The sequence below is a fragment of the Carassius auratus genome, chromosome 7 (assembly GCF_003368295.1).
Source record: "Carassius auratus strain Wakin chromosome 7, ASM336829v1, whole genome shotgun sequence".
In the NCBI taxonomy this organism is placed as follows: Eukaryota; Metazoa; Chordata; class Actinopteri; order Cypriniformes; family Cyprinidae; genus Carassius; species Carassius auratus.
The window spans coordinates 23,608,750-23,635,850 of record NC_039249.1 but is presented as its reverse complement, the minus strand read 5'-3'; the positions used below and the strand labels follow the sequence as shown (position 1 = coordinate 23,635,850).

General features: G+C 39.3%; 2 protein-coding genes across 2 annotated transcripts in view; both read right to left on the bottom strand.

Annotated features, from left to right (window-relative positions):
- The window catches only part of LOC113106275 (microtubule-associated protein 1A-like), a 1,143,919-nt gene that overhangs the window by 943,651 nt on the left and 173,167 nt on the right, over positions 1-27,101 (bottom strand).
- On the bottom strand, positions 363-25,856 carry LOC113106282 (insulin receptor substrate 2-B-like). Its single transcript, XM_026268029.1, has 2 exons — positions 22,071-25,856; positions 363-2,642 (listed from the first exon to the last, which is right to left on the bottom strand). Exons 1-2 carry the CDS (start codon positions 25,537-25,539, stop codon positions 2,638-2,640), a joined length of 3,474 nt encoding a protein of 1,157 aa, XP_026123814.1. The 5' UTR covers positions 25,540-25,856; the 3' UTR covers positions 363-2,637.

The following is a 27,101-nucleotide window of genomic DNA, read 5'->3' as shown; positions in this document are numbered from 1 at the left end:
AAAATATAATTTATTCCTGTTATCAAAGCTACATTTTCAGCATATTCAATAGCAGAGGAAAATAGGGGAGCCTTCAAATATTGTGTTGGACAACAGAGGGCCTTTGGATTTTCTATTATTGTGTCATCGTGTTTTGGTAAACCATTACAAACAACGGGAGCGTCTCTGCTAGTAATCATGCCAAATATGTCCATGTCATATTTACACTGGAGCTGTAGTGAGAAAGAAGGGTCACTGGATGTTACTGTCCTGAATCTGAAGCAAACATCAAAGTTCAACAACTGTGGACATAAAGTGCAAGACATTAGTCTGCTCTTATTCAGTAACAGATTTATAATGAAAACAAACGACACTTAAACATGTCACAGGAACTTTTTTTATTGCAATAGCTCTATTGAAAGCAAAAGAAAAAGATAAATACAAACACTAAGCAATGCTTAAAAATGATTTGTCTGCAATCACTCACTTTTTCCCCACCAGAGGAAAAAGGAAATGTCAATCAACTGCAGAAAAAGAAAGAAAGAAAAAAAAATCAAAGCAGCAGTATGTACACAACCATAAAATGTTTTTCCTTTTAATAATTCCTTTCAGACTTCATCTGAAGAACTGACCTCCTCACCTGAACTGTGCTTTACGTCAAGCTCAGACAAAAACAACTGCGAACAGAACACAAGTGTACCAAAACATACAAAAACTGGCAAGAGGATGCACAAACTTCTCATCTTTTCGATTCTGAAATGATGCCAAAAGAAAAAAAACTGAGCTATTAAAAAAGGGGTAATAAAAACATATTAATGCTGTACCACTGCACATCTGTACTCTATGTAATTACTTGAATCAAGTTCAATTCAATGAAAATCATGGCAAAAAGCAGTCAGCTGGATCATATACATTAGCAAAAAGCTGATATCAAATACATGTATGTGGAGTTCAACAATTTGGCTGATTTAAAGCTATCATGTATGACAGAATTTGTGTAATTCTTAGAGGTCAGTCTCACAGCTACAAATACTATGTTAACATTAGCCAAAAAAATATTCTGTACCTTTTTTTAAATATCACATTGAGGCAATCTGGGTCTTCGATACAGTTTTGGACACTGGGTAAATCTTTTCCACAAAACCAAAGCTGGGCTGTAATGGTCAATCTGTGCTAGTTAAGACTTGCTTTGGTAATTCCATGAGAATTGGATCCTTTTCGCAGACAATAGAGTTCACTTTCGTACCATTGACATTATAACAATGAAGACTGTACAATACAGTATTTTTGCATTATTTTCCGGTCACAATGTTTCACATTTGATTGTGTCTGTTAAAACAATAGGCATTAAAAGGGAAAAATAAACATAAAATAAAAATGAAGGCTGTTTATGTAACCAAGACAAATTAACCTGAAGCTGCATGCTGAGTTTTGTGCATACTACTCTTGGGAAAATAAAAAAAATTCAATGCAACAAATGCAAAAAAACAGTGAAAAAAAAAAAAAAAAAAAAAAAAAACAGCCTTATTGAAGCAGGACATACTGCAATACTGAGAGACGGGTGTCATGGAACAAAAGAGCAGCTGGTTGGTAATACTAAAATATTAAATAGAATTAATTATAAATACAAATATTAATGAAATGTTGTGACTTTTTATGTTGTTGATTGAAGGATACCCTTGGAACAGCATGCATAATGATTTATACAGACAGTTTGGGGCTTTTGTACCTTCGTATTGTGCTGTTTATTTCCACTAAGTTGGAGAAGGGCTCCACTTAGAGTTTATTTATTGTGGGTACCAAAACGTAACCAGAGATCTAATTTAGATTTATTTAGATGATATAAATCACCAACTCTGTGCTCATCCTAGTGACATTTTAGCAACTGCAGCAGATTTCATCTGGGGAGTCCCAGAATAGACCCTTCCTCTTTTCCTCTGCCCCCCACTCCTTCCACCCTCTTCGCTCTACAGCTCTCTTGGCAAAGCGAAGGAGGTGCTGGTCAAAAATTAGTACGGGAAATTAGTATGGCTGCGCCACATGCCGAGAAGGCACCACGAGAAACACCTGGGGCCCCGCACGGGGTAAAGCAGGGCTGAAACATCAAGACTCGCCTGACACTCACAGATACTGTAGAACAGTGTTGATAGTACAAAGATCTAAAATTGAAGATGTGCGTGGAACATTGAGTGAGGACCTAACAGAGACAGACATTCGTAAAAAAAGACAGTACTGCTGTACAGTCCCATCCCATCTGCAGTCTGCACCGTACCAATATATGCTCTCTGTTAAGCAAACAGTAAACATAAACACTAAAATCTGTAATTGCACCTGAAATCTTTCTGGGAAATAAATACAATTTGTACATATGAGTGATGCTTGTAAACAGCATGCACCTGCCCAAACCAGACTTTTGGATTATGGTGTCTTTATAAGATGAACCTCCCTTTTTATGCAGTGAATAAAATCACAATAAAAGCACTGAACTCACACAAGACAGAACGCATGGATCTGCTCTGGAGACAGCACATGAACAAATAAAAACAACCATAGAAGTCCATTAAAACAAAAAGGATCCTTTTGTTGTGCCACAGGGGTATGTGCTAGGGCTCTCATGTTTTCCGGCATCTCTGCAGGAGCTTCATGGGACAGTCCTCCTTAGTCTGTAATGAGAAAAAAAAGAGAGAGGCAGGATTAAACCACGAACCAATTGAAGGGTGGATACCATCACTCCCATTCAATTCATCTTAGCACTCAGTGTTTAATGGTGATGCCATTTATAGAAAGTATAAATGTTAGCTCATCCAAAAAACAAAACAAAAATTTTTTTTTTTTGAAAATCACAAGTTCATGTCATTCTATTCAAACCCATAAGACATTTGCTCATTTTGGAAACACAATTGAAGAGATTATAAATGAAACCTGAGAGATTTGATTGAAAGTTCATTTCAGAAATTTGATTTATTTTTGCATAATAAAGTGGTGTGTTTCTAGTTCTCAATCATCATGTTTGATGTGCTCTATGTTTATGCATTGGTCAAGGTTTACATATGAATACAAGCGTACTTGGCTATCATTCACAAAGTTTTTGTATAATGGACTTCAAATGGAAGGGCAGAAAATGCATAGATTTCATAAAAAGATATCTTCTTTTAGTGTTCAAAGATGGAATAAAGTCTTATAGGTTTGAGTAAATGATGACAGAATGCAGTGTTTTTTTTTTTATTCAGTTTGAAAAGGAATTTGGCAGGACCATCCTATCATGATGATTCACAACTATCTTGACTTTCCTTGATCCAGTCTTTCCTTGTCCTACCTGTCCCGTCTAAGGATAAGATGACGTGCCCTTCACCTGCACTGACCCTCTCTATCCCCTTACAGCTCTGGCAGGCAGTGGGGTTGTACGGTGGCCTGCTTTGACCCTGGTACACAGAAGCAGTGCCTTTGATAAAGGGCTTTGTCTGACCTAACAATGGTGGTGGGGGCACAATGCCGCCGCTTTCAGAGCTCTCTGCACAGCGGCGTCTGGAGCGGCAGGAATGCTGCTAGTTTATTGTTCAACTGAAGGGCAGGTCTGATGGGGTACCAAAGGTCCTAGAGTTCCTCCCGGCCTCGATGCCATCATAACCCCACAGTGACAACCACACCCTCAGTTCACCAGGAGAGATGCTATTAACAACCCCAATGTGCTGAAGTCAACATGGGTGTCATCTTCAACTTTGGCTTACGACAGAAAGAAGTTGCAATCTCTCTTCCTGCTCACACACAAAGCAATCCAAATCAAGGCAACCAGTTTCAGAAGTTTAACAACGTCCAGTTTATGTTGGCCTGATGTTACATATGAACCACCTTCACAGAATCCAATATCTGATCCAGGCCAGGGCACATCAAAAAGTTGATTTGTCTGCTAGCCAGTTCTGGTTTGTACTTGCCTTGGCAACATTCGAGGAAGGAAAGCAGTACTCAAACATAAAACAAAACAAATCTCTTCAACCTAAAACAGGAAGCCAACAAGTAGTTAGCCGTACTACTGTGCACATGCAAGCAAACAAAGATGACCATTTTTAGTATAAGCACATCCAGTTTGAGTCAGTGATGTGTTACATATTAACCACCTTCAGAGATCTGATCCAGCCATCCTCTGCCCTAAAAAGTGAACGGCAGTACCTTCAGCGTCACTGCATGGACACCAAACTCCATGTGCGTCACCACACACATGGCTCACACATAATAAGCATGTCATAGTGCCATTCCACAGCAGGCCACTGCTATAAATGGGACAATGACCAAACAACTGCTGCCTCCCTTTCATTCCCAGCCTATTTTAGGAGCTGTTCTGCAAACCTACGACAGTGGGATTGCCCCTGACCCTGTGGGAGTTTCTTCTTTCACTAGTAGATGGACTTACGAAGGGTGGCACCAGCTCTTACAGACGTCATTGGTCAAGTAGGACGGTGTTGATCCGAGAAGCTGATTGGTGTCATTAAGATCACCTTTGGTGCAGCAAGGTGCTCGGTTTCATCCTGACGAAAGGAGAATCCACAAAGACGACAATTTGCTCATTAAGCGAGGGCCAGGGATGCTAAATAAGGTCACATAAGGCTACAGAAAATTAAGCATGTTCTGAAAGAAACACAAAGTGCTTAACAGACTTTTAAAAAGTCTGCACTCAAGGCTGATTTGGAGACATTTAAAAAGGCATCTAGAATAAGATTCCCAAATATTGTATTGTCCCCTTACTGTCTTTTACTGCTGTATTTATTGATTTGTTTCACTTTCTCCTCATCTTTCTAACCTATCATCTCTTTCACCACATGATCCAGGTGGAGCATCTTATTACCAAGTGATTCTACAGAAGAAAGGTTAAAAGGTATACAATAAGACAATATTAAAGTACAAGATATGATATTATAAAATAATTTCTGCAGTAATTATGGTCAGTAGTAATTGTGGTCATATGAGTGGGGACCACAACTGAGTGTAGTCTTGACCAAAATAAACCGTAATCTATTAGACATTGACACTGATAACTAAGGTGGGGGAGGGTCAATTTCCATTTAATCTGACAATGGTTTTTAAAATAAATAATTACGTTTTAAAAAGATTTCCTTCATGTGACAAAGAACAATGTTCAAAGTAAATGAAACGTCTAAACAATTAGAAATGTCTTTGAAATATAATTAAGACTCTTTCAGCAAGACACATTAAACTGACAGTAAAGAAAACAGTAAAGTTCACACACAAAAAAAATATTTCAAACACTGTTGTTTTGAACTTTCTATTATTAAAAACCTTTCATAAAAAATAAATAAATACATTTTTTTTTTAAAGGATCAGGGTTCTCTCGGGCACCACAAAAAAATTAGGGAACATCAACATTTCATATTTCTCAGCAACTTTTATAGTGGGAATATGGAATAATATCATGCATTATTTACAAAAAAAAAAAAACAGTACTGAACCATACTAATAGTAGTACTAGTACTAATAGTAGTAGTAGTAGTGATAACAGTAATAGTAAATGTTGAAATTACCACACTCTAATAGGGCCCTATGAAATCTGTTTAATTTTTTCCTGAATTCCATTTTATTTATTTCCAAATTCTGTTATTTAATTTTTCTGGATTCTGTTTTTTCCATTTTAAATTTTACTCCACTCCCTTTTAATAGTTAAAGTTTATTCATCAAAGTATGTCTAATTAAATAAAATCATGAAACTTCTACATTTTCAAATCAATTTAATAAAAGTTTAACAAAAATTACATGATTAGGGCCCTATGAAATGGTTTATTTTTTCCTCACCATATTTTTTTTTTGTTACCAAATTCTTAAGCATGTCTAATTATTTGAATGCATAAAACAACTTAATTCATAATTTTTTTTCTTAAAGAAGCCTAATTATTTTTTTCCCTCAAAAATTCTGTGTGTATTTGAATGTTTATGGTTATCAAATCAAGGCTTGAAATATTAATTTTATTTCTTTTAATTACTTAAAATTAATTTTTTTTTTTTTGCAAACAAAGGGGATTTACTATTAAATTTAAAACCTGGAAGAAATGTGGGATTATTCCTTAAAAAATAATGTTTGTTTCATTTTAGTAGTAGTAGTAGTAAACTATGTACATTCTACTGAACAATAGACTTCAAAACCGGACTTTTATTTTGACGGGTTGCAAAATAAATGAATACCTTTACAGTTCTGTGCATGTTATGAGATGCTTTTGCTCAAATCAAACAGTCAGATGCTCATGATTTGACTCTCAGAGCAGTTGTGGAGATGTTCTTCATGTGTATTCATCCTCAAGTAAGACGCCAGATGCTGAAATCACTGCGAGCGTCATGCACTAAACTGTGAATTCTGTTTTTATGAATTGATTCCACAATACTGTCTGCATCGCGGGAAAACAGAGCCCTTCAATTATACCAGCACATTTTCTCTCACCAAGGTGGCCAAAATGATTAGAACACTAGTATTTTCACCAGCTAAAAATGGGTTTAAGTCAGTCATTTCTATATTTTGCTGTAGTTTAGTGTGGCAATAGGAATATCAGTTAACATTTCCAAACACTAATTTTTGCCATGAACTGTAATATTCCAGTGAGATTTCAGCTTGCACGAGGAGTCTGACATCAGCCAGTGCTCCACACAGAGATCTGATCTCACCATCATCAGTCTGTCTGGAGTGATATGAACAAACGGAAACAGTTTAAATCCAGAAGAACTGTGGCAGTGTCTCCAAGATGCTTCAAGAAACCTACCTGCAAAGCTACAATACTGTTAAAAGTTTTAGGCACTTGTGCAAAAATGCTGTAAAAAAAAATTCATAAATAGATTTTCTTTATCAATTAGCTTCTATTAACTAAATTAAATAAACATTTGGTGTGATCATCCTTTGTGTTTAAAGCAGCTTTTGCCCTAAAGGAGCACTTGTGGATAGATTTTCAGGTAGCTTTGCAGTTAGGTCTCTTGAGAAAACATTTTCATGTTGCCTTTGTATTCCGCTTTAAGTAAATGAAAAAAAGACAACATATATTGCGCATTTGTGGCCTGCTCTCCCGATTTAATTTTCTTGTCCTACCGGTCCCATCTAAGGATAACATGACGTGCCCTTCACCTGCACTGACCCTCTCTATCCCCTTACAGCTCTGGCAGGCAGTGGGGTTGTACGGTGGCCTGCTTTGACCCTGGTACACAGAAGCAGTGCCTTTGATAAAGGGCTTTGTCTGACCTAACAATGGTGGTGGGGGCACAATGCCGCCGCTTTCAGAGCTCTCTGCACAGCGGCGTCTGGAGCGGCAGGAATGCTGCTAGTTTATTGTTCAACTGAAGGGCAGGTCTGATGGGGTACCAAAGGTCCTAGAGTTCCTCCCGGCCTCGATGCCATCATTACCCCACGGTGACAACAACACCATTACAAACTTTCCCACCCTCACAAAAGATCAAAGTGAACATTTCAAGTCCGAGCAAGTCCAGTTTGGGTTGGTCAGGTGTTATATATTAACAGCCTTCCTGGAATCAAAGAGATCTGAGCCAGCCGTCGCCTCAAACTGTCCTAAAAACTGAATGGCATCTGCATCCCTGCGCAGGTGCGAAGCTCTGTAACACCGCTCACACATTATACTCATGTCATAGTGCAATGCCACCATAGGAGGAACAACAACCAAACCACTGCTCCTTTTAGACTATTTCTGGAGCTGTTCTGCTAGCCTATGAGACTGTGGGATTGCCCCTGACCCCCTTGGAGTCTCTTCTTTCACTAGGACATGAACCTAAGTAACAGCAGACGTCAATCGTCCAGTAAGACTGCATTGGCACAGAGAGCCGATTCATGTGATCAAGACACTGAAGAACTTCCCCTTGATAACAGTGACCCACAAACACCAATCATGGCAATCTTGGTTGTGCCAAATACACACTCACACTCTACATCACCTTCTGTGGAAAGGAAAGTTCTCTAAAGGCAATCTGCTGACCTGTAGCAAGGCGCTTTGTTTCACCATGACGACTGGCCACATAATTCATGATACGAGAGAAAAATAGGTGGGACTTAAGCTCGTCTGAGCCACCTATGCCAGGAAACAGTCATGAAATGGGACAAGCTGATAAATTAACTGTAAGCTTCAAGGATGGCTTTATCTTTGCCTTGAGTAACTCTGTAATGTGCTAACTATTATTACTGCATTAAATATACAATATAATTCAAGAGTTTTGCGGTCAGAAATGTAAAAAAAATATTTTTATCTTCTACGCTCATACAGCCTGTATTAATTTGATATAAAAAAAAAAAAAAAAAAAAAGTAAAAAAAAACAATATTGAGAAATATTTGTGAAATATAAAGTGTTTTCTATTTAAATGCATTTTAAAACGCAAAGCTGAATGTTCAGCAGTCATTATTCCAGTCTTCAGTGTCACATGATCCTTTTTTTAAGTAGCGAAAGGTAGTGTAAAAACTATTGTCAATAACACAAAGAAAAGTTTCCCTTGCGTTCAGCTTGTATTTTGCTACACTGATGCTGGATGGATCCATTCACTGACTAAAGCTGAATCAAGTGTGAGAGACCGACAGATAAATATATATAAAGAGAGAGAGCGAGCACAAGAGAGAGCGAGAGAGAGAGAGAGAGACAGGACAGATAATAACAAAGGGGTTTATGATGTGGTTGCTAGGCAGGCACTGATTCGCCTTTGCTGTAAATGAAACACACAGGATATTACTATAAAATAAACACTGGTAGAGTAACTCACAGATACAATAATTAAACGATAAGAGCTGGTGTGACTGTGTGTGAGCGCATGTGTGTATAAGACTCTCAGGCTCAGCACTCCATGTTCTGGATCAAAACACTCCTGTCATCTCTCAACCATAATTTGGGTCCATAAGTTTTTAGTGTTTTTTTTTAAAGCTCATGTTATAGCTTGCGTTGTGCTCTATAGAACAACTCAACATGTGCTAAACGGCATCACACGCTCATGCGATGCGATCCACCACTGCCTCATTTGCCTGAACACATAAAAATCATTGTCAAATTGTTTAAAAGGTCAACATGTGAGGCTTAGATGTGTTTGTGCATGTCTTTGTGTGTGGTTAAAGGAAACTGTCATGGATCTACTAATCACTGTGCACACAAACATGGGGTGAAGGTCTCTCTAGGGAGGGGAAACTTGTTTGCTTGTGTATGGGGTCAAAATTCCGTCTCTCAACGTAGATCAGTAACTCAGTATACCAGTAAACTAGTGGGGGTTGAACTCTAAAGGCTGATACAGACTTAACGACGATCACTGACAAACACTAATGGCCCACAGCAATACATCACCTCAAAATGTAATCACAATGATTGTGCATTTCTCTGCATATAAATCAGCATCTTATGCATGCGTTCCCTAAAAACTGCATCTGATTATGGTCAGGTGAATCCAAAACCAGCCTAACTTAAAGGTTTAGTTCACCCAACAATGAAAATTATGTAATTAATGACTCACCCTAATGTTGTTCCAAACCCATAATACCTCCGTTCATCTTCAGAACACAGTTTAACATATTTTAGATTTAGTCCAAGAGCTCTCAGTGCCTCTATTGAAACTGTGTGCACGGTCTACTGTCCATGTCCAGAAAGGTAAGAAAAACATAATCGAAGTAGTCCATGTGACATCAGAGGGTCTGTTAGAATATTCTGAAGCATCGAAAATACATTTTAATCCAAAAATAGCAAAAACTATGACTTTATTCAGCATTGTCTTCTCTTCCGGGTCTGTTGTGAGCGAGTTCAAAAATCTGCAGTCTGGATATCCGGTTCACGAACGGATCATTCGATGTAACCGGATCTTCTTGAACCAGTTCACCAAATCGAACCAAATAGTTTGAAAATGTTCGCGTCTCCAATAAGCATTAATCCACAAATGACTTAAGCTGTTAACATTTTTAATGTGGCTGACACTCCCTCTGAGTTCAAACAAACCAATAATAATTCATGTACTCAAACAGTAACTTACACCGACTGAACTGCTGTGAAGAGAGAACTGAAGATGAACCAGCCAGATAACGAACAATAGACTGACTCGTTGCATCGAACCGGTTGCTTCGGTTTTCGGATCACCAGTAGATCTTTCAGACAGTTTGATTCAATAAACCGGTTGAAGAAAACGATTCACCAGTTCTTTTGCGCTCGACGTAATGGTGTCATTAGTGAGGATTGCCCTTGATTCAAGCCTTCGGTTTACCCGGGCTCATAACATTAGCACAGTATCAGTTCAGAGTCAATCACCAAAAGAACCAGTTCGGTTCACAGAGACCAATTCTCTGTGTGTCAGTCTGCTTCACACTCAATCACACATGCGGAGTATCATCAGCTCCTCGGTTCTCGAATCGGAAGTGTCTGACAGAAACTGTTAACTCGAGAACGAGTTCGTTATCTGGCTCGGCTCTTCAGTTCTCTCTTCACAGCAGTTCAGTCAGTGTACTCTGAGTAAATCAATACTCCGGGATATTGGTTCGTTTTAACTCAGAAGGGAGTGTCAGCCACATTAAAAAAAGTTAACAGCTTAACATGGTTAAGTGTGGATTAATGCTTATTGGAGATGCAAATCGTTTCAAACGATTCAGTTCGATTTGGTGAACCGATTCAAGAAGATCCGGTTACATCAAATGATTCGTTCACGAACCGGATATCATTGAACTGTTGTGTTTTGAACTCGCTCACAACAGACATGGAACAGAAGACAATGATGAATAAAGTCATAGTTTTTGCTATTTTTGGCCCAAAATGTATTTGATGCTTCGACAAATTCTAACTGACCCTCTGGTGTCACATGGACTACTTTGAAGAGGTTTTTATTACCTTTCTAACCATGGACAGTAGACCGTACACACAGTAGAACTAACCCTTTAAAGACCTCAAAACCAAACAAGTGTCTAGATATTAACATGACTCGCTACTACATTTTAATGTATTTAAATCAAAAGAAAAACAGGTCTATAACATTACAAAAGTTTGGGCTTGGTAAAGTTTTAAAAAGTTTTTGAAAGAAGTCTCTTATGCTCACCAAGGCTGCATTTATTTGATCAGAATACAACAAACATTATTATTGTGAAATATTACAACAACATTTTTCTATATTAACATTTAGAAATGTTCAGCAGCCATTACTATAATCTTCAGTGTCACATGATCTTCCAAAAAACATCCTCAAATATAGATTTGGTGCGTACGTAAACATTTATCTTAATTCAAAAACAGTTGTGCTGCGTCTTTGATGAACATACAAAAGATTTAATATATTAATATTATTACTGGTCTTATTGATGTAATTCATTGCTGTTGAATAAAAAGTATTAAATTCTAACAACAAAATCTAATTTTTTCAAGGGGGGAAAACTGATAAACTAATTTAAACTGTACTTAAACTGTAGCTATATTTCAGAAAGTAATATGCATTTTTTTTTTAACATATGGAAATACAGAAGTAAAATCACATCAGGGACTGAGCCTCAGATTTAGGCCCTAAAAGCTACAGTGTCAAAGAGAGAGAATAGAAAATATTGCACTTGCTACAGAAGTAAAAGTAGATTTTATATAGTCTAACTCATCTTTGTTGTTCTGATTCTCTCGTGTGCTTTGTAAAGCAATAAAAGAGACATAAGTGTGTGTGTGTGTTCAAAAAGAATTTAACACAGGAAAAGGATCCCGTTACCTGTGGTCCTCATTTCCTGCAATAAGAGAAATACAGTTCAGCACATGCCATGGTCGTAAATAAGGTGTGCTCTCAAAATAACGCTGTAAATATAGGCATGTGAGATGTACAGAAGAGCATGATGCTTCTTGAGCAGGACTTTAGCTCAGCACAGTTCATCTGAAACAGAGGACCTAGATCTCCCTACATAAAGCTTTATACACACATAAAATAAAAACATCAGAACATTATTCTCTAGATAAGAGGATTTCTGGGTATCTCCACGACATAAACTAACTGGGGTCACCTCTTAATAGCACATTTCGATACATTTTTGATACTATGATAATAAAATACTGAATGTACGGGTAATTAAACTCTACAGCCAAGCAATAAAGTTTTTTATATTGAGTAAAAATCTACCGCTAAATCTAAATACAACATCACTTAAATGTGATTCATTCAGCTCATCTCAGCAATATATAATGCCTTTCTAGTAAACACTAAAATATAATCGCTAAAGAAGAAATAATTACAACACTAACTCATCTAATGTATCAGACATGAAGACACTTTAGATGATGGGGCAGATGTTACTGCAGTGGCAGCCAGCAACAATAAAAAAAAAACTGTACCAACTACAGGTATTATGAGATTTCTATGTTTTCAGAAACAGAATCATGGCATTCTGCACGGGCCCAAGATGCTCAGACCCGAGCCGAGCATGCCCCTTCTCCAAAAACAGCTTATACTGCTGTTTTAGGTATTAAAAATAGTTCCGTTTCGTATGTAATGGCAAAGTGATTATACTTTTTTTTTTAAGTTAATTTCAAAAAAGGTTTGGAGCATTTTTTGTTCGTTAAATATACGTTTTTACTTTTTAATTTAATGAACAAGCAGTCAGTGGCAGACAGTAAGCTGATCATATATGTTTGATAAATGTAGCCTTCTCTAATCATCACGACTTGCCGAAAAATAAAATCTATAGATATATAAAAACAATTAAAGCATATTGCAATGTTTAAACGGTAAACTTAGATAAATGGATATACCCAATAGTTTGTGTGGAGAGTGGAAGCTATGCGCACTTTGGACGTGGAGGTAAGAGTAATTTATCATTCGTAACTGTAAAGGGTCTACTTTTATTTTTGATCACTCACAATAATCAACAAAATGTTGTGCTTTTATAAAATAAAGAAATTTTTTTGACATTTGGTCTCGAACAGGAGCGCTTCACAAAAATAAACCGAAACTCAGTGAATACATGCCTTACAGACATGATAAATATATCTATAGAAAGCTTTAAATTAGTACTTAAAATAAAACATATCAAACAATAACTCTTATTATAATCAATCCATATAGATGCATTTTCTTAAAGGCACGTCTAATGAGGAGATGGCGAACAATGCACATGACCAATTGGCAATCAAATCCAAATTCTTTAAAAATGCAGCTTTTTCAGAAGCATTAGGAACTTTTAATAACTCCCCACACTCCAACTTCTCCCCGATGCTCTGCATGGTCAGCTGTCACCTATATGCTAATGCATGTGTATATGTGTTGCATATTGCATAGGTGATGTATAATATTTATAATAGATTATCATCATTATAACAGTATTTCATACAGTACTAACATTTGAGAGCAGTGGCACCAGCACCACTAAGTTCTACAGATGGTGAGGCCAGGAGCAGATTTGATAGCGCTGGGAGTGGTGTGTGTGGGTCTTCAAAATATAGATCATTTAATCATAAAATGACTATTGTTTTGAATTAATAAGTGCAGTTACTAATATTATTTCATGTTCATTTTTTTATTGTTTATACAGATTCGACAGTAAAGCACTAAGCTTGAGTTAAGATGCATACAAAATTAATTTTTATTTACAACAGTAAAAGGTGCAAAATATACTTTTAATATACAGAAAATGTATTGTATTATATATATTATATATATATATATATATATATATATATATATATATATATATATATATATATATATATATATATTCCACATTTATTAAATGTACCATTATTTTTTCTAGCATATGGAACTGACAAACTTCAATGATTATGTGTGATTTAGTAGCAAGATAGTAGAAGATTAGTAGATAAGAAAAGTTTGTGACCATTTCATAAGTGATTTTATTTTAAGATTTATAGAGAAAAAAAGTATAAATGAATAACTAACTAGCCACCAAGTGCTCCTCTGATGCTGTCTACTGGTTATAATTGTAATTTGAAGTATTTTAACAATTTTACATAAGTGTTTTACACCATGGTTACAGTTATCATTACCGCTCGTGTCAGTGCTGTTTATAACAGAGATTTCTGTGCAGAACTTGAATGATTCTTCCTAGATCTCGCAGTAACCTTATCACTGTGCGTCAATTTCAAACACTTCTCACTGGAACTCACAGCACTGTTGCATCTGTGCAGTAACAGTGTCATGAAATCAACTTTGGCTCCAGAGTAACAAGTGGACAAGTTTGTTTGCATCGCGGTCCGAGCTGATAAATGTAGCGCATTTTAGTTTCGCTTTCATTTCGTTTGCTGTTTCTCAAATGCAACAGAAATGGCAGAGCTTATGAGTTGGGCAACGCGGTGGACCGCTGACAAAGATTTGTCGCACCGACAGTCTGGAGCCCTGCTATGTGTGCTCTGTGAGTATATAGGCACAATTAAATTCATCTAATTAATTAGAGGCTTTGTAATTAATTAATCGAAATTAAATCGCATTTTAAAATCGCATATAAATATTTGACCAGAGAACAGTGACAAGTTTTTTTTTTTCACATGGATTTATAGTATACCATTGAATAATGACTGAATACATAAGCAACAAAATATTGTTTATTTTTGTTCAACCAAGTCTAGCAGACCAGTGCAATTTTTGCCATTAAGTGTAGCAATAGCATATTTAGAAATAGTACATTTCAGAAATTCAGGAAGCTTATAGGGGCTGGAACCTTCTGTAAAGTGTTTAAGTAAAACACAATACTGTCAAGTACATTCAGAACAATGGAAACCCTGACTATTAGAAAACATCTCTCTGTTGCTTAAGAGGCCATAACATACTTAGTCCAACTCTCAATAACCTTGGCCAAAACAATAAAGAGTTCAACATAAAGTGCCAGTTGCACCAACAAAATACTTTGTTATAGGTGATACTTGAGGCTCGATGTGCTGCGGTGATATGCGAACGCTAGTTGGTGCTCCAGTATAATCGGTCCACCGAAACTCATCCAGTGATAAACGTTCCGCGGTGCAAAAATAAGTTATTAAAAATGCGGGAAATTTTTTTCTGTAATTAATTAATCTTAATTAACGCGTTATTTTTTGTGTAATTAACTAATCTCAATTAACGCGTTAAAGTCCCGGCCCTAACATATATATATAAAAAAGACATGGCCCGATCCCAGCCCGAATGGACTCAGAATGTCGGGTTCTGAGGGTCTTGCAGACCTCTACTCTGGAATATCACATAAATAACACCCATATCATATTATAATTCCAACATTCCATGATATTAGCATCTAATAACTGTAACATGGTACCATCACAGAACATTTATGTACAGAAAGGTGTGCACAGAAAAAGGCTTCACAATAAAACAGCCTAGTTTCAGAGAAAACTACAGAGATGCATAAACTATTAAACATGCCGCAAAGACCAAAATAACCATTTCCAACATTTCTCTGCTTATTTGGACAATCTGTGACAATTCTAGGCTACCATGGCTGTTTACCTCGTGATGTGTGATAGTCCCAGAGTGAGCTCTGAAAAGCGCTGTGTGTTGTGATTAAAACGCATTCCTGTGTAGTTATGCACTCGCTAATTTACATTCCAACACCACAAAGAGTGAACATACCCCATATTCAGACAGGCCCGTGTACCAGGCGTAGCCAAAACATTGCCTTATTAACATCCCAGTGTCACACACAGTTGACCTGCTCTCATCGTCAGACTCCAAATAAAATCTATTTCGACTAAATTGGGCTTGAGGTTAGAGGGGCTGGAAGCAATTTTATCCATTCTGCTTTCTTGTGCCATTTTACTTGTGCTAACTTCAAATGTCTTGCTTCCAAAACCTCTCCTGCAATCACATCTCTGTAAACCTTAATCTGCAAAATGTTTCTTATTGGCAAAAAAGCACATCACTTGACACTCTTTTTGCTGTTTGCCCAGTAAAAAGCTGTCACAGTATACAGGTGAGATTTCTCATGATGCCTATTTCAAGGATAATTGTCAGGTATGGACATTTATAACAAACCACTGGTAAAAATCTTTTAAACAAGCTTTATAATAAACCACCAGTTTTAACAATGGTGGCTAAGGTCCTTGATTTGGTCAGAGGCTGACTGAGCAGGATGTAGCTGCTTGTGCTGTTGATGATTGAGTATTCATAAAGTGGCACTATCCAGCAGTAACACCAGCAGTTAAAGCTACAGCGGGAAGCAAGAGAGACAGTGCCCTTAATGCATGCCATGGGTTTGGTAGAGGTAATTAAGAATGAACGAGGAGAAATCACATGAAAGGAGGCAATGACTTTAGCATTTTGACTGACCCATTATGTTGTTCATGCAATAAAACCCTGTCTCTTATGTTTGTGCTAAATCCACAAAATGATCTGAATGAATAGCTAAACAATGGTGTAAATGGGAAGGCTAATTAAACATACACAACTCACCCACTTAGATTTCACTGCTTTGTCATGTCAAAAATCTAACTTTAAATTACTGACTTGAACAAATGATCTGTACATTTTTAGTAAGCAACCTGCTTGTTAAGAGTACAGCGCAATAAAAATATAAAAATGAATTGTATTTGTCGTTTTTTCCATTAGTGTATTGTGAGCAGTAGTGTAAGTAATAGGGCTGGGTTTTGAAACAAATTTCATAATTCGATTCTTAGATTTACTCGGGATTCAAATAAATTTGGATTATTTTGGATATATATATATATCAGGTATAGTAGGATACATGCCAAATTTGATTTATAAATAAACCGAGGGGCTACGGTGATCTGTCAGTCCACATTAAACAGTGCCAAAATGCCATTCATAGTTTGAATACCGCAATACAATAGACAGAGTTCCGTCCATTAACTGAACACAGGCTAGACTAATCGATTCTTGGGATTTAAGAATCTATATTGTTCCGTTAAAATGAGAATCAATTAAAATAGAGATATTTTTTACCCAGCCCTAGCAAGTAATGTTTACTTATTTGCCAAATGTGTCAACATTCAGTGTAACTGGAACATGAATTCACATTTTTTTTAAAACCACCTCAAGGACTTTGCTTCCTTGTTTCAGAATACCACTGCATGCCAATGAGCGCAACAGTACTTTGGTAATGATTACCACATTCACATACTTGCGTACTCAAGTAACACGCCACTACTGTTGTACAATAAGTTAAAAGGGATACTCCATCACTTAGCCCCATGTCGTTCCAAGCCCGTAAAAGCTTTGTTCATCTTTGGAGCACAATTTAAGATATTTTGGATGAAAACCAAGAGGCTTGAGACTGTCTTATAGACTGCCAAGTAAATTACACGGTCAAGGTGCAAAAATGTATGAAAGACGTTGTCAGAATAGTCCATCTGCCATCAGAGGTTCAACCGTAACGTTAAGAAGTGACGAGAAATGTTTTGCAAAAGAAAACAAAAATATCTTTATTCAACAATTCATCTCCTCTGTGTCTCCACATCAACGTAGTGCCATTTTGGAGAATATCCACTGACCGCAAGCAGCCACAAGGACACATTTTCTATGTATATTTATGCTTTGATTTGAAAGAAAATAGTGCATTCCTTGTGGCACTACTGATGGCAATTGGACTATATATATATATATATATATATATATATATATATTATATATATATATACACACACACACACTATTCTGTACGTTGACAGTGTTTTTTACTTGAAAGTAAGTGGGACAGTAAGCCTCCTGGTCATCCAAAATATCTTAAAATGTGTTCTGAAGATAAAAGAAGCTTTTACGGGTTTGGAACAGCATGGGGTTAAGTGATTAATGACAAAATTTTCATTTTGGGGTAGAGTATCCCTTTCAGAAATAGTGAAAAAGAGGTCAATAATCCTGAAATAAGAGAGAAAGAGAGAGATTGAGAAAGACAACTTGCTGGACTGAGTCATAGCTTCTCCAGGTGGATGAACGCAGCAGGCTTAAGAACAACATTTTTCAACACTGATGCATTTCCTGCAGCACTTGTCCCGCACTGCAAAAAGCGGAGACTATAAGCCCACATCAAAGAAAGCAGTGGATGAGCCAACAAAACATGCACAAGCTTGATACACGAAACTCTACAACATGATTGGTTCCATCACCTGGTAGCAATAGAACAAACGGAGCTCTGCAGACCACTGAAGCCCTGAAAGATTCCACACAAAAAAAAAAAAAAAAAAAAACACAACATTGAGAAACGAATTCTACCTACGTCCTACTAAAATGTATACATTTTTGCTAAAATTTTCTGTATTATAAGCATGGGAACTTTTGGAAATTGAGGTGAGAGAGAGAGAGAGAGAGAGAGAATCAAATAGTACCAGGGAGAAGAGAGCGTCAGACGCCCGTCACTTGCTGATTTACGGACATTTTGTATCTATGACTCAAAAACAACAAGTAGGCACTAGTGAAGCAAATCCAGCTGATAATCACACCAAGTGAAAGAAGTTATTGATACTAATATAATAAACCCAATAGTTCAGACACAGCATAAAAAGTTTTGAATGATGTGGCTGCGGTTACACTAGCCGTGTGCAAACCAAGTGAGTGTCTAGGCCACACAGCAATGATGCAATGCATACATGAAGCTGAGGATCATTTGAGATAATTCACTGACTTTTGGAAAGACAACAAATGGCCACTCTATAGTTACAAACACAGACATTTAGAGAAGTCAATGGTTTTAGGTCAGTTATTTCTATTTGCTGCTGCAATGCGTCAGTAGGAAATATTCATTTACATTTCTAAACATTAATTTTGCCATTAATTGTAATACTCCAGAGAGATTTTATACACACAAGGAGAGAGACAGCCACTGCTCTCAACAGTCAGTCTGGAATGACATGAAGAAACAGAAAAAAACTAAAGATTAAAACCAGAAGAAATGTGGCAGCATCTCCATAGATGCTTTAAGAAACAGAACTGCAAAACTGCCTTAAGAATTACGCACATTGATAAATAAAATGAATTTATGACACTTTTTGAAAGCATCCTCACTGTAAAGCATTTTTACACAAGTGCCTAAAACTTTTCACAGTACTGTAGTTTTGCAGGTAGGATCTTGATGTTGATTTAGTCCGTCTCGGTTTGTTCTTGATCAGATCTCCGTGTGGAGCACTGGCTGCTGTCAGACTCCTTGTGGAAACAAAAATCTCACTGGAATTCTTACAATTAATGGCAAAAGGAATGTTTGTTAACGTAAACTGATATTTCCTACTCGCACACTACAGCAAAAAGATAGTACAGTAGAGCATATCACAAAAAAGAAAAAAAAAATTATAGACCTGGTATTAGTGTTGGGAGATGTGGTAATTTTTCAAATAGTCATATCGTCAGCCCGTGAGATCAACGATACACGATATTATCGTGCATTGTGGAGCAAGAGAGAGACTTTGTTCTTTTCATAAAACTATTTGGTGTTTTAAACCGCGCTGCTGCATGAGAGAGATCCTATGGAATCACCAATAAACGAAAAATATATACTTTCAAACATACACTAACATTAAATATAAAAATACTGTATTTAAAACAGCTAGTTCATATATAGTCCGATGCAACTGTCATATCGCTCGTCCTGTGACAAATTTGCCGCATCTACGCACGGAAGTTACCAGTCTAAATGTTCAGCAAAATCAGTCAGCAGTGAAAAACTAGGGGTGCTCCGATCACGATCGGCCGATCGTTAATGCGCATCTTCTCAGTAAAGCCGGTTTTCTAATCAGCCGTTTATTCCATCAGGTGCTTGATTTCACATAGAGCAGCTGTTACTACACAGAGCCGTTGTTAACTGAGAAGCTGCGCAAATCACGTTAATTTTCAGCGTTTTTTGACGCATCTTCTCAGTTAACAACGGCTCTGAGATGCGCATTAACAATCGGCCGATCGTGATCGGAGCACCCCTATTACAAACAATAGTAGATTTCATTTAAAGTCCAACAGTTTAACACTAATATTGGACATAAATGAACACGTTAAATATGAAGTATTCAAAACAGGTAAGTTCATATATTTGGAGTAAAGTTGAATTGAACTGCTGCATCAGTCAAACAGCGCTCCGGACCGCACACCTCATGATGAGACCGACGCACCGCCACAGAAACAAGAATGAGATTCTTTCTATCATAACGGTGGCATTAAACTCAGTTAGTGAGGGCTCGTTTAAAATATTGCACATATATAGGCCATTCAGATTACTTGTTAAAGTGCAATGAAATACCTTATCTGCAGACGATGTACGTCTTTTTGAGGATGGAGACTTTGTAACGGCCAAAACTATGTATTCTGCATGCATCACATTATAATGCGGTGTGCATGAGAATAATAAGGTGGCAGAGTGAATTTATCATCCATAAATCACCACATAGTGTGTGTTAGAAGTTAAGTGATCAGTATTTTAGAGAAGGACTACATGAGAACCACTATGGATGAGAAGTTCACTCTGCAGCCTTATTATTTTGTCTTTTCTTTATTTGTAATGCAAAAAAAAAAAAAAAAAAAAAAAAAAAAAAAAAAGAAAATAGTTATTTCTCTCATGAATGAGAAGAGCACGTTGCCGTATACCAGCCATTAAACTTCTTCACTGACTACAGGCCCTGATCCTCTTTTGCATGCACTGTGTGTGTGTGTGTGTGTGTGTGTGTATGTGTGTGAGAGAGAGAGAGAGAGAGAGAGAGAGAGAGAGAGATGCGATGCGATGCTGAAGAGAATTAGCTAGGCAGTTTGATAGCTGAATTATAATAGGCCACCTAATAAAACTAAAAATAGTTATTATTATTATTATTATTATTATTAAATACATTAATAGGAGAATGAGCCTAATATAGTCTTGACTATCGACAGAGAAATCTGCTTGCGTTGATATCTGATTATTGTTAATACACGATACTATCTACTATCAGATACTATCTACTATCGGTTTACTATGTAAATAAACTTTAAATCTGCAGGTCGAACTCCTTGTATAACATTAAACTTTTTTTTCCTGAGCATTAGTCAACACTGATATCAAAGAGGGAGACAGTAATGGCCCAGAAATTACCCTGCAGCTTTAATAAACTAGTGAAGACTACTGAAATGGTAGCCTACACGCAGTGCCCTTAACAGTATGGCCGTGTATTGCAGATCCTTTAGCCAATGACATATCATGCAAAATATTTTACAGCTAAACCCTGCAGTTTATATTTGTAACTAGTTGGCGGCAATGGTGCCTGAAAATAAAGTTGCCCGTGTATCATCACCTGAGTCATACATCTACAACATTTGTTTGCCAAAGGAAAAAAAGGGTACGAGAGAAAGCAAGAGGGTGAGAGAGATGCTAGAAAGTTATCACATGCTTTTAACCAATCTTTTCTCTCTCACACACACACACATCCATCTCTGCTTCAACTATGATAAACAAATGAGTCATCTAGGGCTCACTGAGAACACTGACTCACTAACGCTTCATTCTCTCACTCCTCCTGCAGCAACACACACTCAGCCAAGCACACAGCAGCTCCTAAACAAAGTGGATATAAAAAAGAAAAACATTCAGGGCAAAAGAGTTAGAGAATTCACAACAGGGAGGAGATGCCAAGAGAAGGGGGTCCATTACAATAAAGATGTGTTTTGTACACACTTAAAGGGATCGTTCATCCAAAATTGTACAATTCTGTCATCATTTATTCATGTTGTGTCATTCCAAACCTCTAAGAATGAATTTCTTCTAGTTACACAAAATAAGATATTTCAGAATGTTGCAACTGTTTTTGCCCACACAATTAAAGTCAACGCTGTGCAAACAGCATTAGACTTACAGCACAGACAAAATAAATAAAACATTGAGACATTTTATGTTATTGTTACTATATTTTATGTTACACAGAAGAAAGTCAGCCAGGTTTGGAATGACAGGTTGAGTACTAAATGAATAAAGCAGCTAATCTTTTTAACTAGACTACTTTATTATTTACAAAATAAAAATGATTCCTCTAGTATTGAAACACTGCAAACTGAGACCAAGGCTGACATACTCAAGAAAAGTATATTTTATATCATTATATTAAACATTTAAATCAGAGACACTCACTGCCAGAAATAGAAGTCTGATTAGAAAAAGAAAAAAAGAGATTTTAGAAGACATGACTATAAAGAAAATCACTAATTTTTTAAGATTGCTCACCTTTAGACACCGAAGTAAGCCCCTCAGATTTCACTAAATCTATGCCGACATAGGCACCGTTCTCTGGAGGAGGAGCGCTGGACGATGACAAGGGAAGCGCATCATGCCTGTTCGCAGGCCGGAGGTCGTCTCTCAGGTCTAGGGCGATGTAGTTCAGGCCATTCTGGTGTTCCACAGGTAGAGTCCTTGCAGACCTCACAGAGGGGGAATTGTCTCTATCTGAGGAGTTTCCATGTGTTGCCTCACTGCCAGATGTTTTGGCGTCAGTCCAAACACAGTCAAAGTTCTGACCCTTGCTGCGGCCCACCTGCTGAGCCCCACTATTGCCAGGCACTGTGCCATTGGCGTCCGGGCCACTTTCACCTGATGCTCCTGATGATGTGACAAAGGTCTCCGAGCTGTGTCTCCGCCTGCCCTGGGGGTCAGCACGGACAACCTTAGGCTCAGTCGGGGGGCTGAAGGGGAAAAAGTGTTGCTCCAGGACACACAGATGCTCAAGCATGGCTGTAGGGCTCTTGGACTCCTCCTCGGGCTCAAAAGACATTTCAGCATAGTCGTCAGGCTTACCCACCGTGAGCCCACTGCAGTGGGAGGATGAGGAGGGCCAGATATATGAAGGAGGATTCCAGGGGGCCACCAGGGAGGGCCGTGGGGACCGACTCTTTGGTGGAAGACCATCCACCTCGACAGACATGTAATCCTGTGGCAGCGGAGACTTGCGCTGCTCACGGTTGATGCTTTGGATTGAGGGGGAGCCTTCAGCAGACAACGAACAGGCAGAATATGTGGGCCGATCCCCAGATTCAATATTAATGTATTCTCCAGGGCTGGAAGGACGCATTGGCACTTCTCCTGCTCGCAGAGAGCCGTGCAAACTCCGCCTTCCCAGGGGCAGGCGGTTTGGCCGAATGGCACGGTGGTCTGTGAAGCCATTATGTTGAGAGGACTCAGGAGGTGGGCACCTGCTACTACGATCTGGGGTGGCTGTGGGTGAAATGTAGAGCGGTTTTGCTGGGGAACTCATTGGGACGTAATCGTCATGCTCAGCCTGCTCTCTGGATGGAGCTTTGTATGAGCGAGGGAGGGAGAAATACGGACTGTGGGACTTGGGGACACCAGGAGTGGTCAAGGCATAATAATTTTCAGCAGAAACCTTTTGAGCATTAGCTGTGGTGCTGCTCTGAGACATATCCATGTATCCTGCATTCTCATGGCGGTCTGAGGCTCTACGTCCCACTGCTCGTCTGCTAATGTCAGGGCTGGATGGGACGGGAGAGTCAGTAGCCCCACTTCTACCAGGGAGCATCATCATATAGCCTTGAGAGTCCGTGTGCTGGGGAACATGTAAAGCAGCACTTGGGACTTGTGGAGAGGCAGAGAGGAGAATATTTGGTTGCATAGGCATGTAGTCTGCATCACTAGTGGAGGGCAGCACACCTGCCATCATGGGCATGTACCCATCATCCTTAGACGCGTCTGCAGGCCTTAGGCTAGGGGGCCGGTCCTGGCTGTGTTCAGAACTGGAGCTGTAGTCAGAGCAGAGGGAGGAGGAGGTAGAGACAGTCTGGACACTGCCACCCCAAGAGCTACTCTCAGCCACAGCCTCGTCCAGCGAGAAGGTGGTCTGGGTCATCTTCTGATAAACAGCAACTCCAGCAGCACTAGCGCCCCCAACCTGCCTGGAGAAGGAGGGAGTCCGCCTCCTTAAAGAGCCTGATCGTGAATCTTCATCTGCACTCTCATCTTTGATGGCCTCAGCTGCACTCGTTCCATACATGTCACGATTGCCATAGCCCATAGCCATGTAGCCATTGAGGCAGTGCTCCTCACGGATCGGTGGGGTGTTTCCCAGGGAGTCAGGGGTGTTGCTGCGCACTCTGAAATACCGGAAGTCTCCGGGGCTGGAGCCATACTCATCAGAGGAGTTAAAACCTCCATCACTCGGGGATCCACAAATGGACGCGCTGGAGGGGCGAGTGATAGTGTCTGACACAGAGCCATGGCCGCTGCTGCTGGACATGCTGATGGGACTGGTGGTAGAAGGAAAGTGTGACACTGGCAGCGAGGCAGAACGGGCATGATAAGTGGAGCCTGGCGGGGCACGAATATAGCGGGCCCCTGTCCCACTACTACTCTCCTGTCGGCTCAGGTTAGCACGGGCTGTGTTGAGATGAATTAGGCTACCTGTCACAGAGCGAAAGGGGCGGTTCATTGTGCTTTCTCCCTCGCTGGAGGTGCGGAATCGGTAGCCACTTGCTCCACTGCTCTTCCTGCTGGGTGGCGTGCCCACCACAGACTCGGTCCGAGACCGCCGCTGAAGCCCCGTCTGGCTGGGCGGGAGGTTGCCCAAATGTCGCCGCGTGGTGATGAAACCCATCGGGTTGGTGCCAGAAGACTGGCTTTTGCTTCTGGGCCTGAACTCAGCATACGCCTTCAGTGCCTTCATGGTCTCTAGAATGGTCTCGTGCATGTTCTGAGCCACCACAGAATCATCCACCTGCATCCAAACTTCCCCAGGCCCTATAGACGAAGAGCGGCCGACCTCGATGAAGAAGAAGCTCTCTGAGTGGCCGCAGCGTCTGATGTTCATCAGCTGCAAGTTCACGCAAGGCGTCTCAGAGTTCAGCTTCACCAGGTGAATGCTCTTGGCGGACAGACAGAGTCTATACACACCAGTTAGATTCTTTGTCTGGCCCAAGCCCTTCGGTTTAACATTTACCTGCCACACTTCCTTAAAGTCAGTCCCAGGGGTCACAGTACCGTATCCATCGTCAATCTCATCCGCGTCCAGGTGGCCTTTCTTGCCCTCACACATGAGCTCACTGAGCGCCTGGTACCACTCCTCCTGCTCATGCTCATTCTCAGCGACAATCGCAAAGTATTCATCCTTAGTATACAGAGCAATGAGATGCTTATTCTTAGAATCCGCCCTTTTATTCACGGTGAAACACTGGTAGAGACAGATCACTCTTTTGGGGGCAGAGGCGCCAGCTGAGGCGGCGGCGTTTGAGCGCAGTGTGTTTCGAAATTTCTTCTCACTGTCATAGTACTCCAGCCTGCTCGGCCCCAGACGACTTGACGCCCGCAAGACGAAAAACCTCTTGTGGCCGTGTTTCTGCTTTCTCAGATAGCCACACTTCCTAATGTCATCTGACACGGTGTTCACAGCAGGGCAAGCTGAGGTAGTAGAATGTGTGCTACTCACTGCAGAGTCCTCGAGCGCCCGGTTGAGAGAGGACGCCGATGCTTTCCTTGCCGGAGACTCCAGCTGTTGTTGTTGCTTCTGTTGATGTTGTTCCCTCGGTTGATGAAACGCGGCGTCGCCGACATCAAGTATGGAAGAGGGTTCCCCGACAGAAGTGTCTCCGTTCGCCGTTGCAGCTGCAGGTTTAGTCCCGATAGCCCGCTGTTGCGTTTCCAGCATCAACATAGCGGCTTTGCCTTCTTGGTAATTCTCGAAATTTGCCATCAGATAAAAGATTTAAGGTCACTTTACCTCAGGCTTTTAGACTGAGACCCCATGTTTGTTTGTTTGGGGGGAACCGTGTCTCAGGCGGCGCACTTAAGTCTTTTCAGTGTTGAGCTTCTGTCGGCCGCCACGTGAAAAGCAGGTATCCCAGCCAATGCTCCTCGAACTCAATGCCAGCAACTGCAACATGACCACATTTACCCGATCTATTATCGGTAGATCCTCCTAGCGGGCTACCAATCTGCTGCTTGCGCCCTGTGTACACTACGGAGCGCAGCACAAACAACTCATGACTCCTGCGTCATTCACCTGAGGGTGGGAGCAGGCAGCCGATTGAACGAGACGTGTGATTGAAAGCTGCTGTGACCAATAACGATGGACCTTGTCGGATCTACGTCAATGTCACTGTCCAATGGTTTCGCTCGGAGTTTCATAGAACTGGCAAGGTGACGTCTGATGATTGATATGCTTTTGTCCAATAAAATTCTGTAAAGCAGTTTGCGTCATAGAACGTCGAGTGTTCATTGGATGTAGCGTTTGACTGAAGAGTCAACTGCCCAATCACAGAAGGTTTCAAGGTTCCCTGTGTTGTTGATTGTGCCTTTTGGGATGCGTATCGCTTGCAAGTGTTATGTGTACAAAAGGTGATTGTGCTTAATTACATTTGTTACATGTTTGCCAAACAAGTGAATGCGTCCTTTTTTTCGGATTGACCCCATTACTATTGTAGTTTGCCGGTAATTGATATTTTAGCAAAAGTAGTCCGGATACATAATGTACTAACTTGCTAGACACTCGCGTCACAGTAACTTAGCTAACCATTGCCATTGAGTTGGTGTTTTGTAAGTGTGTGTGAGAGAATTCTTATTGTGAGCTTGGGACTGGGCTCATAGTAATAACTTGCATATCATTAAAAAAAAAAAATTCTTCAAGACTGGTCATAACTTTTTTAATTCAGTTATGAAAAGGTAGATTGGTCTTAATTGTACTGGAAAAGTAAGACTGATTACGACTTAGCAACTGCTAGTTCTTCAAACTAGTTCTTAAGGCACAGGTGGCTAAGTTTATGCAACTGGCCCTCTGATCCATCTTTTCTCCTCACAAAATCAATTTAATGTAAATATTTCCATCCGCTGAATGCAATAAGATTTTTTTTATATTCCATTTGCCTGCTGCACCGGTAACTTCATGTGCCAGTGCAAGTTGTGTAAATTCTGAAAATTAATCTAGGAATTATTGGATTGTTGGACTTTAAATCAATAGGGGTTGAGGGATAGAAAGTAACCACTAACTGTTTGATGGATAGTAACTGTAATATTATTACTGAAATCTTATTATTAATAAGTTACACTACTACTGCAAAAAGTAATATTATTACTGTAACTAGTTACTGCCCAACACTGCTAACAAATAAAAAAAATTAAAATGCTGCATATGATATGCATAATAGGGAATATGAGCTCGAAATGTGTTTTGGTGAAATTTAATTAATCAGAAGTTCATTGTTTAATGTTTGTTTAATTGATGGCAAGTTGTCATCCGTTTAAGGTAGTTCGGAGTCT